This window comes from Hyla sarda, chromosome 1 (assembly GCF_029499605.1).
Source record: "Hyla sarda isolate aHylSar1 chromosome 1, aHylSar1.hap1, whole genome shotgun sequence".
NCBI lineage: Eukaryota > Metazoa > Chordata > Amphibia > Anura > Hylidae > Hyla > Hyla sarda.
This window is the reverse complement of record NC_079189.1, coordinates 173,033,236-173,051,502: the sequence shown is the minus strand read 5'-3', so window position 1 is coordinate 173,051,502 and position 18,267 is coordinate 173,033,236. Positions and strand designations below refer to the sequence as shown.

Genomic DNA, 18,267 nt, shown 5'->3' with positions numbered 1-18,267 from the left:
CATAGCAAACCTCTTCTACTCTGTGCAGTTCCTGAGACAAGCAGAGATGTCAGCAGAGAGCACTATTGGCAGACAGAAAAGAACATCTCAACTTCAGAAGCTGATAATTATTGGAAGGATTAAGATTTTTTAATTGAAGTAATTTACAAATCTGTTTAACTTTCTGGAGCCAGTTGATATATAAAAAATGTTTTTCCTGAAATACCCCTTTAATGAATTGGTAAGTGCACGCAATCTTACTATAAAAGTAATGGGCTTTCCATCCATTCTCTGTTAGTTTACACCCAACAATGGGTGTCAATGGACCCCTCTTTTGACCATGGAGGTCAAACCACGGAGATGATTAATATGCCATAATTGTTTATTGTGGAGCATCATTTGTAATGCCTTATAAATGTCAGGTTTAAAACTTATGCACATACTGCAGTTTTCTCGTATTTTATTGCATCAATTAGCATTGTTGCTGATTTTTATGAGGCATGCATACAATATGTACAGTCATATACACATCAAAATAGACATGTACATGAAAACATATCAGGGATAATATGATTTTTTTTATTCAAGAATTCAGGTTTCATTTGTATTTGTCAAGTGAAGTGTGTGAAACTCTTCCTGGCAGCAGTAGGGTTAATAGATCCCTTCCAATAAGGGGAGATTGCATTGTCTTTCCATACTCCATACTGGAGTTTAAAATAAATAATATGCAAGTTAAAGAGTACCTGTCATCAAACCATATTTTCTTAACTAACTCAGATTATATTTCCTAACTACTCCTAACACCCCTCTTGCCTTTAAAAAAAATTATTTCAGCTTTTTAGCTCTGTATCAATGTATTTTTGTTTTTAAATATTGTAAAGATTTTTAGAAATTAAACAGTATACAAAACAGAATCTCTCAACAAACTATAACGATAATGGTAATTTCATACATCCAAAAATAAGTGGCATAATATATAACTGGATAGACATTCTGTCATTAACATATCCCATGTAGAAGATAAGTAAATAATGGGAAAATGCATAGTAAGCAAAGATAAACAATTTTCAAAACTAGTCAACTAATAAAAAAGTACAAAAATGAAAAAACTATTTCCAAATGTGAGGCAAGGTGTATACAACAGTTACCTGTAAATCACAGCACAATCGAGGGGGTGACAGACGAACGCAGCCGTTACTAAATAAAAAAAAAAAGAGAAATTGTCAGTCTGGGCTAGAAAAAGAACTAGGGGAAAAATAAAAGCCTTAGAAGAGACATCATATTCATGTGTGAGGACAATAATATGGTATATATAGGTTAGCTCAGATGAGGAAGGTGAAGCTGAAGTCCATCAGAGCAGGCTCACAACTGGCAAATCTAGATCTGGCCCTGGTACATTATCAGTTGAAGGGTGTGGTATGTGATGAGTCAGCCCAATGGTCCCAGATCCTGTGAAATACATGTTCTTGCTGTCTGTATTATATTTCTAATTTGTATACTTTCACTTAAAATGTTACCTTGCAGCCAAAGGAAAGGGAAGTGGTGGAGTGAAAACAGCAAAGCTATATGCCTGGGTAGCCTTACAGTCTCTGCCTGAAGAAATGGTCATCAGTCCAAATCTTCTTGACTTTCTAGAGAAAGCCCTGGAAACTATACCAATAACACCCATTGAAAGAAACTATACTGGTAAAAATTTGCCTTCGCAATCTCTCCTTGCAACCAATATGTAACGTGTGAGTTTTGTAATCTTGTCATAATAGAAGATATATTTTTTTCACATGGTAAGAAAATATTCATATAAAAATTACTAAAAGAGAGTACCATGAAAGGCTAGTTTCACACTGTGTTTAACGGTGTACACCCGGCTCCCTTAACATGTGCGCCCTTAACATACGTTAAATGGATCCATACAGACCCGTATGCCTGACAGAGGCAAAAAGTGCGTAGATTTGCCTCTGTTTGGTATGTATGCAGTGCAGTCTTCTGGCTGGAATAGCACGGACCCCACCTACTAATTCACTGTGCTGGATGCAGCAAAAGGACATATACATCTGCATACAAAGTGGCATCCATTGTAAGCATATGTTTGATGCACACATCGGGAAGTGTCTACAAACACTGCATAACTCAGTGGGGGATATTTATCAAAGTTGTCTATGTCCCGCATCAATATAGACCAAACTACAGAGGGTTAGTCTGGTCTATTGTGCACCTAATTTATCAAATGGCGCACGGCTCTTGATAAATTCTGTGTACAGACTTCGGGATCTATGCTTTAGTCTATATTTAAACCTGCTCAACATGGTCTGACATTTCGGCGTACTTTCAGCCTATGCGACTTGTCGCTGAAAAGTCGCTTTTGATAAATTCAGCACCAATGCATTTTTCAATGCATTTCAGTCTAAAATAGACTTGCATGCATCATGTTCTAAAAATCCTCTAGAGCAAAAGTCGCAGAAAAGTCGCACAGATTTAGACTGCGACTTTCTGTGCGACAAATTTAGACAAGAAAAACCAGTCTAAATCCTTTGATAAATCTCCCCCAGTGTATAAGGAGCCTTAGTAACAGTTAATGAGATCCAATCTTGCTGAGAATTGCAAACTACCATTAAAACTCTTGTTGATTGCATTTTTTAGGGTAATTTGTAGCTATGAAGAACAGTTTTCTGACCCTTTATTATCCAGAGTAGCATGTTGTTGGAAAGGCTGTGCCTCTCATTTGCAGTAGTGAGTCTGTCACTTTTTTTAATGATGTGATTTCCCATTTCATTTTCCTATTTTTATTTTCCTACCATCTATACATGTAGACATAATGTAAAATACATAAGTTGTTTGTTTGTTATTACAGCTGTAAGTACCCAAGATGAAGATATTGGACAATTTGATCTCCAAGATCCCCTAGAAGAATCCACAACATCACTGGTGTCCTCTTCAACATCCGCCTACTCATCGTTCCCTGTTGATGTTGTTGTTTATGTTAGAGTTCAGGTATGTTTTATAATTTTGGGTGTGAGGGAATTCTTATTTAAATGAATAGATTCAAAATCTGTGCATGATCTTAGTTTTCATTAGGTTGCCTATATTTACATGTTTATAATAGGTAGGGTTTTTACAGTTGCTATTACATATATCTTTTTGTTTTGTTAAATATTAAAGCGTCAACCAGTGGTATAGCTGAAAGGGACATAGTACTTGTAACTTAAAGGGGTACTCCGTCCCTGGACATCTGGGACCCACCGCGATCTTCAGGCGGCACCCCGGCGTTCTGAACATTTTTGTTCAGAACACTGGGTTCGGGCAGCCGTGGTCATGACAGCACACAACACCCCCCTCCATTCATGTCTGTGGGAGGGGGCATGACGAGTGACCTCAGCCGTCACGCCCTCTCCCATAGAAGTTAATAGAGGGGATGTGGCGTGATGTCATGACCACGGCTGCCCGAACCCAGAGTTCTGAACAAAAATGTTGAGAACGCCAGGGTGCCGCCCGGAGATCGCAGGGGTTCTGGGCCACTGGGATAGGGGATAAAATGTCCAGGGGCTGCTGCACATTTTTCTTCCCTCATGCACTCTTAGAAATGCACAACAGGGGAGATCTATAATGTGCACTACCCCTGTACTTAACTAGGGCGCTCATTGGTCACAGAGCAGCTCATGCTATGCAGTATTGATGTAATGACCTTGGGCACCAGCAAGAAGGCTGGTCCCAAGCCCATTACATTACACTGCCATTCAGCGTGTTACCAGCCTAAGCTGGACATTTCTGCAGCCAGCGATAAGCTCAGCGCAGTCTGACATGTCGCACCCCAGAGTGTGGAAGAAGACCGGGCCCAGAAGCCGGGAGAATGATATGATGATGCACACTGGGAGAGCGGCAGAAGTTGAGTTAAAGTTTGTTGTTTTTCTTTTTGCAGCCCGGACAGAATGAAGAGATTAAAAAAGTCAGAAGAGTACCCCTTTAAAGGGAATCTGTCATCAGTATAATCAGACTAACCTGTTTCTTATAGGCTTGTAGTGCGAGTGAAGCTGATGACAGCTGTACTTATTGTTTCCAAATCTGTGTCTCTGTTCTGCCAATATTTTTTTTCTGACACTGATGACAGTTTTCCTTTAAAGAGTTAAACTTACTTTGATGTTGAACTTAAATGGAAACATGCTGACAATAAATGCTAAATGTATATTGCAGCTCCCATATTGATACTTTACTGTGGAGACACTCCCTAAGCATTTTACCAAAACCAAAGATCATGTTTGGAATCCCAGTGGAAATGAAATGAAAAACATGGTGTAGGCTACAGCAACCCAGCAGATTCTAGTTTTTATTTTTCTATTGCAGCTAAAAACAACTGATTTGGGTGCTGTGGATACCGGCACTGTAAAAGTGTTTCCCACACTGGGATATGGGATCCACACCGATCCTGTTGTGCCATGAAAATCTTTGCTGATTTTCTCTGCCAAGGGATGCGCTTAACCATGTGCTGTACAGGGAGCTGCAACAACGCCCAATTCACTGTCGCTATGGACTATCCTTATTAAATAATAATTTAACATGGGAATATCTTGTTAATATTTTAATAAATAGTTTTCATTATTATTTTTGTGTGCTTTAAAATTTAGTCTTTGATGTCTTTCTTCAGCCCTCCCAGATCAAGTTTAGTTGCCTGCCAGTTTCACGTGTTGAATGCATGCTGAAGCTTCCATCATTAGACCTTGTCTTTTCCTCAAACCGAAGTGAACTAGAAACACTAGGAGCCACCCATCCTTCAGAATCCAGTGTTGGTAATCTTTCTACAACAAGTGGGTCAAAACCAGTCCCGAACAAGTTGGGAGCGGCAGGTAGGCAACATATTACACACTGGGGGAGAATCTCACAAACTGCTGTAATTTCTGTTCCAGTAATATTATTCACACTTTCTCCACACATTTTCAAAGGTCTCTTGTGCTGCTTTGAAAATATGTGAAAATTCATTTTTGCACCAGTTTTGTTTTTGCCCAGAAATTGCTGCAGCCATATTGGATTTTTTTTATGCGCCCGAAATTGGCAATTTTGGTGCCAAAATTGCAGATTTTTGTGCCAATTTTTACATCCCAGAAAAATTTGGCGGAAACATCTCATGAAATATTCCATGGTTACTAGTGCTCAGACAAGCGATAACTGTATAAATAAAACCTTTTCTGAGCTTAAATGTGAGTGCAGGTGCAGTGACCATGAAAAAAAAAAATATATATATATTTTTTTTATTTTTTTTTATAACATTATTCAATAATAATTATTTCTTTTTTTTTTATAATTACTTAAAGGAGAACTCCGGTATGGGTGGGAAAAAACAACTTAAGTGTTAGATCGCGGGGGGTACGACAACTGGGGCCCCCCGCGATCTCCTGTACGGGGACCTGGCTCGCACCTGCTCAATCCACTTCTATGGCAGGGCCGGAGATTGCCGAAAACAGCACTCCAGCCCTGCCATAGAAGTGAATGGAGGGGGCGTGTCGCCCGCAGCTTCGACTGTGGTCGAAAACGCTCGGCTCCTGCATTGAGCAGGAGCGAGCCGGGTCTCCGTACAGGAGAATTGCGGGGGGGCCCCAGTTGTTGGACCCCCCGCGATCTAACACTTATCCCCTATGCTTAGGATAGGGGATAAGTTGTTTTTCCCACCCATACCGGAGTTCTCCTTTAAATGCCCAAAAAAACAAAAGCAATAAAACTACAACCATTTCTGTGATTTCTACACTATGAAAAAGCTGACGTGAACAGTGTATACCGCGGCACAAAACTCTTTGAAAATGTGGACGCTACTTTTCGTGCCACTGTATTTTACATTATAGGGTTTTGCTATACAGTTTTTTGTATGTGGACCTATTTTTAAACATTTACTTTGTTCAAGCAAGGCTATTGATACATTTACAACTTTATTCCTTCTCTTGACCCCCAATATTTAATTGCTTAACATTCTGAATAATTCAGAGTATCCCTAGTTGTATGTAAAAACATTATTTGAAAGCTTGTATATATATATATTTATATTTACAACTTTACAACTAGGATCTTTTAATCCATTATTATACAAAAGCAGTCGGGGGGGGGGGGCATTTATTATTGGCTGTTGTACACAAGTCAAAATCTTTTGAACAAAGCTTATTTGCGCACAAATTGGGACTTTTTGGTATTTTATGCAATGCTGTTTTGGGTCTTGGTAAAAAGGAAGCCGGGCCACCGACACACACATTTGCTTTTCTTTACAACAGAAACTGGTATACATTTTAGCTAGAATAATATATACCCGCTTATACTTGTCAAAATTTCAGTGTGTTGCACACAGCCACTGAATGACATTGTCACATCTTGCTCTAGCGCAGTATCCTTTAAGATGGACACTGGTGTTTAATACATTTGTCGCAAAATACTTTTATTCCATAGAAAAAGTCATAAATCGGTTAGAAGAAAGTTCAGGAGAGGAGAGATCAGGGGTGGAGACTGAGACCATCAGAAGCAACTTGACAGGTTTTACTGTGAACAGCACACTGCATTCTGCCCATATGCACAAACAAAAAGGCTGGAGAAAAGCCAAAATTTTTACCTTTAAAGGAGTACTCTGAGGAACTGAAACTTACCCCTATCCACAGGATAGGTGTCTGATCACGGGGGGTCCGACTACTGGGACCCCCAGCGATCTCCTTTACTTGGCCCCACTACTTACTTGTCCTCATCGCGCTTCAGCCCCTATCTTCCGAAAAGAGCGCAAGTGACAGCCTGTTCAGCAATTCACTGGTTGTGGGACAGGTGTCCTGTCTCAGCCACTGATTAGCTGAGTAGGTCGTCACTTGCTCTCGTCTCCATTGGTGGGAGCCATATGGTTCAGAGGACAGCTAAGTAGTGGGTCCCTGTACAGAAGATCGCTGGGGGTACCAGAAGGTGGATCCCCCACAATCAGACACTTATACCCTATCCTGTGGATATGGAATAAGCCTCAGTCCTCCATTGTACCCTTTTAAGTATATGAAATGAACAATCATTTATATGAAATAACATCATGGGTTATCACCGTTTTTAGATTTGTATACCCAGTCACAGATTGAATGAAATTCTAACTTACAGGGCCATCACCAGGACTGGGAAGCCCTCTTGGAAGAACACGGCACAGCAGCAGCCAATCAGATCTGACCAGTTCAAGCAGCAACTCTTCAGGGCTGAGCTTTACAGCATGCATGTCGGATTTTTCTCTCTATGTGTTTCATCCTTACGGAGCTGGCAAGCAGAAATCTGGAGTTTCTGGTCTTGCTCCAGGACCTAGTGGCATAGGTATTATAAACCTACTATGGTTATGTTTATTATTGGTTATATGTTCTCTATTCATTCTATGTATCTCTCTCTCTCTCTCTCTCTCTCTAGCTCTATCTCTATCTATATATATATATATATATATATATATATATATATATATATATATCTCAACGTGTGTGTGTGTGTGTGTATGTATGTATGTGTGTATGTTCCACAAAAACTTCCAAACGGCTAAAGATATTAACATGAAACTTGGCGGACATGTTACTTATATGTCAACAACAAACATAGGCTAGGTGATTTAACCCTTACTTACCCCCATTTGCCAGGGGCAGGGTTTGTGTTTAAAGTCCTATACAAGTCTATGGGAAATATATGTTACTGCATAACTTCCAAACGGCTGGAGATATTTCCATAATACTTGGTCACATGTTACTTATATGTCCACTTAAAATATAGGATAGTTAATTTAACCTTTAACTACCCCATTTGTGAGGGTCGGGGGTTTTGCCCCATGCAAATCAATGGGAAATGTATGTTCTCACATCACTTCTATACCGCTGGAGATATTTCAATACCTGGTACACATATTGCAGGTCGGGATGGGAGGTCGAGATAGGAGATCAAGATAGGAGGTCAAGATAGGAGGACGGGATGGTCGGGATAGGAGGTCAAGATATGAGGACCGGATATGAGGTGGAGATAGGAGGATGGGATAGGAGGTCGGGATAGGAGGACGGGATAGGAGGTTGAGATAGGAGGTCGGGATAGGAGGTCAGGATAAGAGGTGGAGATAGGAGGATGGGATAGGGGGTTGAGATAGGAGGTCGGGATAGGAAGTCGGGATAGGAGGTTGGGATAGAAGGTCGGGATAGGAGGACGGGATAGGAGGTCGGGATAGGAGGTCGAGATAGGAGATCGGGATAGGAGGTCGAGATAGGAGATCGGGATAGGAGGTTGGGATAGGAGGATGGGATAGGAGGTCAGGATAGGAGGACGGGATAATAGGTTGGGATAAGAGTTCGGGATAGGAGGTCGGGATATGAGGACGAGATGTGAGGATGGGATATGGGGTTGGGATATGATGACGGGATAGGAGGTCAGGATATGAGGACAGGATATGGGGTTGGGATATGACAACAATATGTGAGGACGGGATATGAAGTCAAAAGCTTCCTCCTTTGTTTATTTTCCTCCCCAACAAGGATTAGGAAGGAAAAACCGGGCATAGGAGGTCGGGATAGGAGGTCGGGATAGGAGGTCGGGATAGGAGGTCGAGATAGGAGGTCGATATGTGAGGATGGGAAAGGAGGTCGGGATAGGAGGTCGAGATAGGAGGTCGAGATAGGAGGATGGGAAAGGAGGACGGGATAGGAGGACAGGATAAGAGGTCGAGATAGGAGGACAGGATAAGAGGTCGAGATAGGAGGTCGAGATATGAGGACGGGAAAGGAGGTTGCGATAGGAGGAATGGATAGGAGGACGGGATAGGAGGTCGGCATAGGAGATCGGGATAGGAGGACGGGATATGGGGTTGGGATATGACAACAATAAATGAAGACTGGATATGAAGTCAAAAGCTTCCTCCTTTGTTTATTTTCCTCCCCAACAAGGATTAGGAAGGAAAAATTGGGCAACGCCGGCTACTCAGCTAGTATATATATAAAACTCATTGGGGGACATTTACTGATCTAGTCTATTCTGGTAATGCTTATAGACCAGCGTATGTGGTAGTCTCCTGTCTATTGTGCTCCTAATTTATCAAAGGTCTCACAGCCCTTGATAAATTCTGTGCTCAGACTTCAGGGTCTACAGCTTAAACTGCATTTAGACCTGCTCCAACATGGTCTGACATTTCAGCGTATTTTGGGCACATGCGACTTGTCGCACAAAAGTCGCACTTGATAAATTCAGCACCAATGCATTTTCCAATGCATTTCCGTCTAAAATAGACTTGCATGCATCATGTTCTAAAAATCCTCTACAGCAAAAGTCGCAGAAAAGTCGCACATATTTAGACTGCGACTTTCTGTGCGACAAATTTAGACAGGAAAAACCAGTCTAAATCATTTGATAAATCTCCCTCAATGTGTGTATGTGTGTGTATCTGTGTGTATGTTCCAGCATCACGTCCAAACAGCTAAAGATATTAACAAGAAACTTGGCACACATGTTACTTATATGTCAACAACAAACATAGGATAGGTGATTTAACCCTTACTCACCCCCATTTGCCAGGGTCTGGGTTTTTGTTTAAAATCCAAAACAAGTCTACGTGAAATATGTTCCTGCATAACTTCCAAACGGCTGGAGTTATTTCGATAATACTTGGTCCCATGTTACTTATATGTCCACTTAAAATTTTGGATAGTTAATTTAACGCTTAACTTCCCGCATTTGTGAGATTCGGGGGTTTTGTTTAAAGTCCCATGCAAATCCCCAGTTCCCACATAACTTTCGTACGGCTGGAGATATTTCAATACCTGGTACACATATTACACGTCAGGATATGAGGTCGAGATAGGAGGACGAGCTAGGAGGTGGATGATAGGAGGTCGGGATAGGAAGACAGGATAGGAGGATGGGATAGGAGGTCGGTGAGAGGAGGTCGGGATAGGAAGACAGGATAGGAGGATGGGATAGGAGGTCGGTGAGAGGAGGTCGGGATAGGAAGACAGGATAGGAGGATGGGATAGGAGGTTGGGGTATGAGGACGGGATATGGGGTGGGATATGAAAACAATATATGGGGATGGGATATGAAGTCAAAAGCTTCCTCTGTTGATTTTCCTCCACAACAAGGATTAGGAAGGAAAAACCGGGTACTCAGCTAGTATATGTGTATATATATATATATATATATATATATATATATATATATATATATATATATATATATATATATAAATATCCCAACTGCTGCATTGTGAGATACCAAACTCATATAGGTTATTTTTTTGTTTGTTTTTGTGGTTTTTCTTCTACCACTTTTCGAACAATAAACAATTTAGTTTTTTACCACATAACTTTTGTTCCTATTTTGGGAGGACATATGATTCATAAACAGAGTATTATTTCTTACAGCTACTATTATGTGCTGTTTTTTTTTTTCTTTTTTTTTTTTTTTTTTTCAGAGCACTTTATTTTTTTTAAACTTTTTCAAATCTTGTAATGGGACTTGGACATGCAGTAATTTGACCACTTTTATAAATACACTGCAACATGTTGGTATAGGAGTGTATTATGCCAGTTTTAGCCATACCATTATAATGAAAGCTTAGCATTTTATGCATGGTGCAGTAGAATCCCCTGGAAAACAATGGGCGCCTGCTGCATCAGAATTTCCGAGCGTAATTTCTGAGGAGGTTGAATGCCTGAGATCAGCATTTATCTTCTTTCTTGTTAGTTGCAGCACACTTGCTGCTGATCGTTGTCTGGTTTAGAAAAGTCATTTTAAATCCTGGAAGGCAATTGTAAGTTCATAAATAAATGTCATTTATTTTGGATAATCATCTCTTGGCCACAGTTATGAGTGTTTCTCACCCTAGCATACCTATTAAATCTGTGCATTACATTGATAGTGCTCATTGGTTTTAGTAAGGCCTATGAAAGGCTTTTTTCACACTGCCGTTATAACACGGCAGTGTGACGGCCATCAGGGGGAGCCGGGGAGAATAGCGGGAGAAAAAATACTGCCGCCATCTCCCGCTATTCCCATTAAAAACGGCACCTGACGGTCCCCATATTAGTAAATGGGAGCAGTCGGGACCCATTATTGCCCTTGCTCCCCGTCACGAAAATGGTAACAAAAAAAGTCTGTTTTTGACGTGGAGCAATGGCAGTGTGAAAGGGGCCTAACACTGCATTTTCTCTGTGGTGGGGCAGAGCGATTTAAGGGGGTACTCTGGTGAAAAAAAAAATTTCAGATCAACTGGTGCCAGAAAGTTACACAGATTTGTAAATTCTGTAAATGTAAAAATCTAAATCCTTCATTTCTTTTCAGCTGCTGTAAATTACAGAGAAAGTTGTGTAGTTCTTTCCAATCTGACCACAGTGCTCTCTGCTGCCATCTCTCTTCGTGTCAGGAACTGTCCAGAGCTATGGGGATTTGGACAGTTCCTGATGCAGACAGAGGTAGCAGCAGAGGGCACTGTGGTCAGATTGGAAAGAACTACACAACTTTCTCTGGAGCATACAGCAGCTGATAAGTACTGAAAAGATAAAGATTATTAAAGGACATCCGTAGTGCAATATAACTTATCCCCTATCCCCTATGGAAACGAACAAAGCTTAGATATTTATCTTTTTGTTTTTATTTCAGCTTTAACGTACAGTATTTGTCATTTGTAGGAAATGCTGAAGAGGAGCTTACATCGGTAACTGGCCGAAAAGACTCCCTCAGTATTAATCTGGAGTTTGTCAAAGTCAGCTTGTCTAGAATGAGACGCTCTGGTGGAACATCTTTCTTTGAAAGTGTGTCACTTAATAAAGGATCATGTAAAATGGACACCACTTTAATTAACATCTCAGGTACAGTATTGCTATAAATCAGATGTTTTTTTAAGGTGTTGATAATCATGAACGTATGAGTAAAGTTTATTAGTGATATAAAATTCTAAATATCCAGGCCAATGAAATACAATACCAGGAAGTCCAGATATAGCTCTGTGATTCGTTTTAATATAAAATACTATACTTTTGTGCCAAATAAAAAAAATAAAAAATAAAGAAGACTCTTATGATTTTTTTCCCCATACTGTAGCTGTCTGTGATATAGGTTCTGCTTCATTCAAGTATGACATGCGTCGTCTCAGTGAAATTTTGGCATTTCCAAGGGCATGGTATAGAAGAAGTATTGCAAGAAGACTATTTCTTGGTGATCAAACCATCAATTTGCCAGGTAAGTTAAACATGTAGTCTTGTGAGACTGGTTACAAACAGTCTTGTCCTATCCTAGGCTGGCTAAGAGAACTTTACTCCCCCCCAGTTACAAGGTGGGGGACATTCATTGTTGGCCTCCTCATAGTTTATATTTTAAAGTATGGCTTTACGTTGATATTGCAGATTAAAGGAAATCTGTCACCAGTGTCACCTGCACTAACCTGTCGGTACCGACAGATAGTGCATGTACCATTGATGACAATGGTACTTACCTTGTCCCATTCCATGCCCGGGATCTCCGGTAATCTTCTCCATTAAGCTTCAGCTCCGGGACCCAGCAGAGAGCAGCAGCAGTGATGTCACTAAGCTCCGCTCATGCCTCAAGCCGCTGCTGCTCTCTGCTGGGTCCCACTGCTAGAGAACAGCAGTGGTGACGTCACTCAGCTCTGCCGTGCCCCAAGCCGGGCCCGGAGCTGAAGCTTAACAGAGAAAATTACAGGAGATCCACTGCACGGAACGGGACAAGGTAAGTATTGTTGTCATCAGTGTCACCTGTACTACTTGTCGGTACTGACAGGTTAGTGCAGGTGACACTGATGACAGATTTACTTTAAATTAATTCTGTAAATGCTAGATTTCTTGATCCAGTAACAGTGTGCCTCTTTTTTTTCTAGCTTCTGGACCTGGAACTCCTGATTCTATTGATGGAGTTAACCAGCATCTCTCTCCTGAATCATCTCGCAAAGCCTACTGTAGAACCTGGGAGCAGCCCAGTCAGTCAGCCTCATTCACTCACATGGCACAGTCACCCAATGTTTTTAATGAACACACACCAAACAGTAACATGTCTCCTGCCTCCTTGAAATCTCCAGCAGTGGCTAGATCTAGAAGTGTTTCTGACTCCTCAGTGCCACGCAGGGGTAAGTATTCCTATAAACATGTTGGGGGAGATTTATCAAAACCTGTCCAGAGGAAAAGTTGCTGAGTTTCTCATAGCAACCAGCCGTGCACAATGTTCACTCTCGCCTGCATGATTGACAGGGCAGAGGATGAGTCCTGTGTTGAGACCAGGTCCCATCCACATTTCCAGATTTTGGTCTCCGAGAGACCAGACTATGGGCAGGACCTGAGAAGGAGCCCCCTGGTGGCCAGAATTTTCGGTACAAAAAATAAATAAATAAATAACAAAGACTTTATTTTAGACAGGAACCAAAAGGACACTCTTTTAGTCTCCAGGGAATGCATAAGTATCTATTGATATATTTGACATATGCACCAGATATTCTTGCGGATACGCTAAACAAAGACTACAGAATGCGGTGTGAAAGCATCCTGATTTGTGTATTTTCTCATGGTCATTCACCTATGTACAGCAGTAAAATTGTATGCTATACCTAAACATTTTTTGTCTTTTATTTCATTCAGATTCTGTCAGTAAGACTTCAACACCTTCATTCAGCAAGGCCAGTAAACCATCAAGCCAGCAGGGGTCCCCATGGGAAACACTTGTTGTTTTTGCAATCAATCTGAAACAGCTGAATGTTCAAATGAATATGAGTAATGTTATGGGAAATACAACGTAAGTTCAGAAGAATTCATTTCACTCGGTAATGTTTTAGGACCCCAGTATTCACTGTACAACCTGTTTAGACATTTGTTTCTCTATCTGATAACAAAATATACATTAGATATAGATAGCTCAAACTACAAACACAGTTTTTCAACAAGATTTTCAGCAGCTAAAAACCACCTGGTCCATCTAGTCTGCCTTTATAGTATTTCCTTCTTATTTTTATCATAAAGTAGGTATATGTTTATTCCGGTTATGCTTAACCCCATAACGACCAGGCCAATCAGGTCTGTATGTCACTTAATGCACCGTACACATATTTTATTTCATTTTTATATCACTGTATTTAAAGAAATATAACATTTTTATTTTTCCACCATCTTAGCCATATAGGGCATGATTTTTTGCACGGGAAGCGTTGTATTGTTATTCTTTAGTGCATATATTTATTTATTTTTTATAATAGGCAATGCAAAAAAACAGCAATGACAACTGTTTACTATGTTCCTTAAATCTGTGGCAATTCTCAGTATGTCACTTTTTCTTAGTAAAAGCATGTTTTATTAATAAAAAAAAGCTATTTTTTGTGTTGCTACATTCTGAGAGATGCCTTTTTTTCCAGGATGAGTTGTTTTTTCACCCCCATTTTTCATGGTTTTTTTTCTGTAGGGGGGTGGGGAAAAAAATGTAAACCCAATATATTTTTTTCAACATTTAATAGCGTGTGGTAAAAAGAATAATTTTAATATATATAATAATTTTAATAATTGTAAAAGGGTATTCTGGCATTGAAAAAAGGAAATTGATAATAACCTACCCTCAGGTGCTTCTGCAGCTCCCGTTTCCCTCTTTTATGATTCTCTGCTGCTGCTCCTGTCTTCTGCCTGCTTTCAAGATGAGATTTGAATCAGGGCAGCATATGCCCAGCATATCACTAGCTCAGAGAGGACATTGCTGTGGTCAGTATTTTTAGCTGAGCAGGACCTGCTCTGAGCTCTCGTCTAAGAAACAGGCAGAAGACCGGAGCAGTGGAGGAAACGGGAGCTCCTGCAGGTGACATGGGGTAGGTATTTTTTTATTTTTAAATGCTGGAAAACCAATGAATTCTTTAAAGGAAACCTGTCAACAGAATCACCCGCACTAAACCTGTTACACAGGCTTGTAGTGCAGGTGATCCTGATTAAAACGCTCCTTACCTGGTTAAAAATGGTTGAGCGCTTCTTCAGATATCTATATTTTTAGTTTTCTGTTATTCCCTGGCTTGGGACTCAGTGGGAGGTGTTATCATCTGGGACTCGGCCACACGTCATTATAGCTGGGCGGAGCTGCCGCCCGGCTCATGAATATTCATAAACTTATCCTCATAGTCTAACTCCTTTTTCTAGGTCTGGTGGGGAGGGCCGCGAGGATAAGTTCATGAATATTCATGAGCCGGGCGGCAGCTCCGCCCAGCTCATATGACGTGTGGCCGAGTCCCAGATGATAACACCTCCCACTGAGTCCCAAGCCAGGGAATAACAGAAAACTAAAAATATAGATATCTTAAGAAGCGCTCAACCATTTTTAACCAGGTAAGGAGCGTTTTAATCAGGATCACCCGCACTACAAGCCTGTGTAACAGGTTTAGTGCGGGTGATTCTGATGACAGATTTCCTTCAATGATTGTTTTACGCTTAGGACCTGCCACGTTTTTGTAGCTTTCTTTGGATTTGCTCTATTTTATGAAAATCTTTTTGTAGTTGAGGTCTAACCTTTACACCTGTCTAAATATTTTTGAGTGAATAACACAAGATGAACGGTTGTTAAGTCCCTCTTTAAATTAATTGTCTGATGATTGGTTTACAAAACTTGCATGTTTAGTTAGGGGAAATAAAGAACTGCCAAACACCTCTGTCAACACTTATTTTCCAGGAAAACAGTAAAGTAGAAGCGTTACAATCCAGTGCCCCTGAATGCAAAACATCCGCTGATAGTTGGGCTAGCCTGTTTTACAGTCTTGTCTTGCAGCTTCTCTTTCCAAAAGTTCCTGCTTACCATATTGTTTTCCCTTAACTAGCACACTGAATTTTTTGGTGTGAAATGTCTCTGGTTCAAACAGTTAAATTAAGAAATATTTAGAGTATTGCATGTTAGACTGATGTATTTTTTACATATAGATATATATATATATATATATACACACATATATACCCGTATTTATCGGCGTATAACACGCACTTTTTAGGCTAAAATTTTTAGCCTAAAGTCTATGTGCGTGTTATATGCCGATACACCCCCAGGAAAGGCAGGAGGAGAGAGGCCGTCGCTGCCCGCTTCTCTCCCCCTGCCTTTCTTGGGGTCTAGAGCCCTGCTGCCGGCCCTTCTCTCCCCCTGGCTATCGGCGCCGCTGCCCGTTCTGTCCCCCTGACTATCGGTGCCGCTGCCCCTTTGCCTCCCCCCATCCCCGGTGGCATAATTACCTGTTGCCTGGGTCGGGTCCGCGCTGCTTCAGGCCTCCGGCGTGCGTCCCCTGCGTCGTTGCTATGCACGGCGCGGCGCATGACGTCAGTGCGCCACGCCGTGCAGTGCATAACAACGACGCAGGGGACGCACGCCAGAGGCCTGAAGCAGCGCGGACCCGACCCCGGCAACAGGTAATTATGTCACCGGGGATGGGAGGAGGCAACGGGGCAGCGGCGCCGGCAATGGGTGCCGCTGCCCCTTCTCTCCTCCTGGCTGTCGGCGCCGCTTCTCTCCCCCTGGCTGTCGCCGCCGGCAATGGGGTGCCGGCACCGATAGTCAGGGGGACAGAACGGGCAGCAGCGCCGATAGCCAGGGGGAGAGAAGGGCCGGCAGCAGGGCTCTAGACCCCAGGAAAGGCAGGGGGAGAGAAGCCGGCAGCGACGGCCTCTCTCCCCCTGCCTTTCCTGGGGGTGTATCGGGGTATACACGCGCACACACGCACCCTCATTTTACCATGGATATTTGGGTAAAAAACTTTTTTTACCCAAATATCCTTGGTAAAATGAGGGTGCGTGTTATAGGCCAGTGCGTGGTATATCCCGATAAATACGGTAATTTTAAGGCATTAATGTGCATAACATTTTCTTTGATAAAAAAAAAATTCAGATGTTAAAACAAATTGCATTGTTTTCAGATGGACCACAAGTGGTCTAAAAAGCCAAGGACGTCTGTCTGTGGGAAGCAACCGAGATAGGGAAATCAGTATGTCTGTAGGCCTTGGGAGATCTCAGTTGGATTCCAGAGGGGGAGTAGTCGGTGGTACAATAGACGTTAACACATTGGAGATGGTTGGTAAGCTAGCCTACAGACTTTTTCAGACACATTTTAAAGCAATTTCCTTTTTTTATATGTGGGTATACAAACTTTGGTAAAAACAACCCTTAAGTCAGTTTTTTTTCTTTATATGTCTGTCATAGTATTTTTAACTGAGCTGTCTCCTGAATATGCTTCCCTACTCATATACAGTATCTAACATAAGTGAGTACACCCCTAACATTATTGTAAATATTTTTAATATCTTTGCATGTAACAACACTGAAGAAATGACACTCTGCTACAATGTAAAGTAGTGAGTGCACAGCCTGTATAACAGTTTTGTTGCTGTCCTCTCAAAATAACTCAACACACAACCATTAATGCATTGGCAACTCTCTTAAGTGAAATTGGGCCAAAAGTGTGAGTATTTTGTGTGAAAAACATTATTTTACAGCATTGCCTTAAGCCTTGGGTATACAGTTCACCAGAGCTTCACAGGTTGCCACTGGAGTCCTCTTCCACTCCTTCATGACAATATCACAGAGCTAGTGAATATTAGAGATCTTGCGCTCCCCCACCTTACATTTTAAGGTGCCCCACAGATGCTCAATAGGATTTAGGTCTGGTGATATGCTTAGTCAGTCCAGCACATTTACCCTTAGCCTAGCAAGGCAGTGTTTGTCTTGGAGGTGTGTTTGGGGTCGTTATGATGTTTGAATACTGCCCTGTGGCCCAATCTCAGAAGGGAGAGGATCATGTTCTGCTTCAGTTATCACAGTACATTTTTGGCATTGATGTTCCCTTAAGAAACTGTAGCTCTCCAGTATCAGCAGCACTCATGCAGGCCCAGAGCATGACACTCCCATCACCATGCCTGACTGTAGGAAAGACACACTTGTCTTTGTACTCCTCACCCGATTGCCGTCACACATGCATCAGACACCATCTGAACCAGATAAGGTCACCTTGGTCTAATCTGACCATTGGACATGGTTTCAGTAATCCATGTATTTAGTTTACTTTTCTTCAGAAAACTGTTTGCAGGTTTTCTTGTGCATCATCTTTAGAAGAGGTTTCCTTCTGGGATGACAGCTATGCAGACCAGTTTGATACTGTGTGCGGCATATGGTCTAAGCACTGACAGACTGACCCCTCCCCCCTTCAACCTCTGTTGCATGCTGGCAGCACTCATACGTCTATTTTCCAAAGACAACCTGTGGATAAATGCTGAGCACGTGCTCTTGGCAATCTTCTTGTAGCCTAGGCCATCTTGATGTAGGGCAACAATTCTTTTTTTTT

At 41.5% G+C, this 18,267-nt stretch overlaps 1 protein-coding gene across 9 annotated transcripts in view; it reads left to right on the top strand.

The window, feature by feature from the left end:
- Nucleotides 1-18,267, top strand: part of BLTP1 (bridge-like lipid transfer protein family member 1) — a 302,200-nt gene that overhangs the window by 269,761 nt on the left and 14,172 nt on the right. For all 9 annotated transcript variants that reach the window (XM_056564084.1, XM_056564133.1, XM_056564123.1 and 6 more), the window contains 9 exons: nt 1,504-1,665; nt 2,828-2,967; nt 4,616-4,814; nt 7,075-7,278; nt 11,610-11,789; nt 12,022-12,159; nt 12,815-13,060; nt 13,566-13,719; nt 16,847-17,004. In XM_056564084.1, the coding sequence (XP_056420059.1) occupies nt 1,504-1,665; nt 2,828-2,967; nt 4,616-4,814; nt 7,075-7,278; nt 11,610-11,789; nt 12,022-12,159; nt 12,815-13,060; nt 13,566-13,719; nt 16,847-17,004 (1,581 nt within the window). The remainder of the gene's footprint in view (nt 1-1,503; nt 1,666-2,827; nt 2,968-4,615; nt 4,815-7,074; nt 7,279-11,609; nt 11,790-12,021; nt 12,160-12,814; nt 13,061-13,565; nt 13,720-16,846; nt 17,005-18,267) is intronic.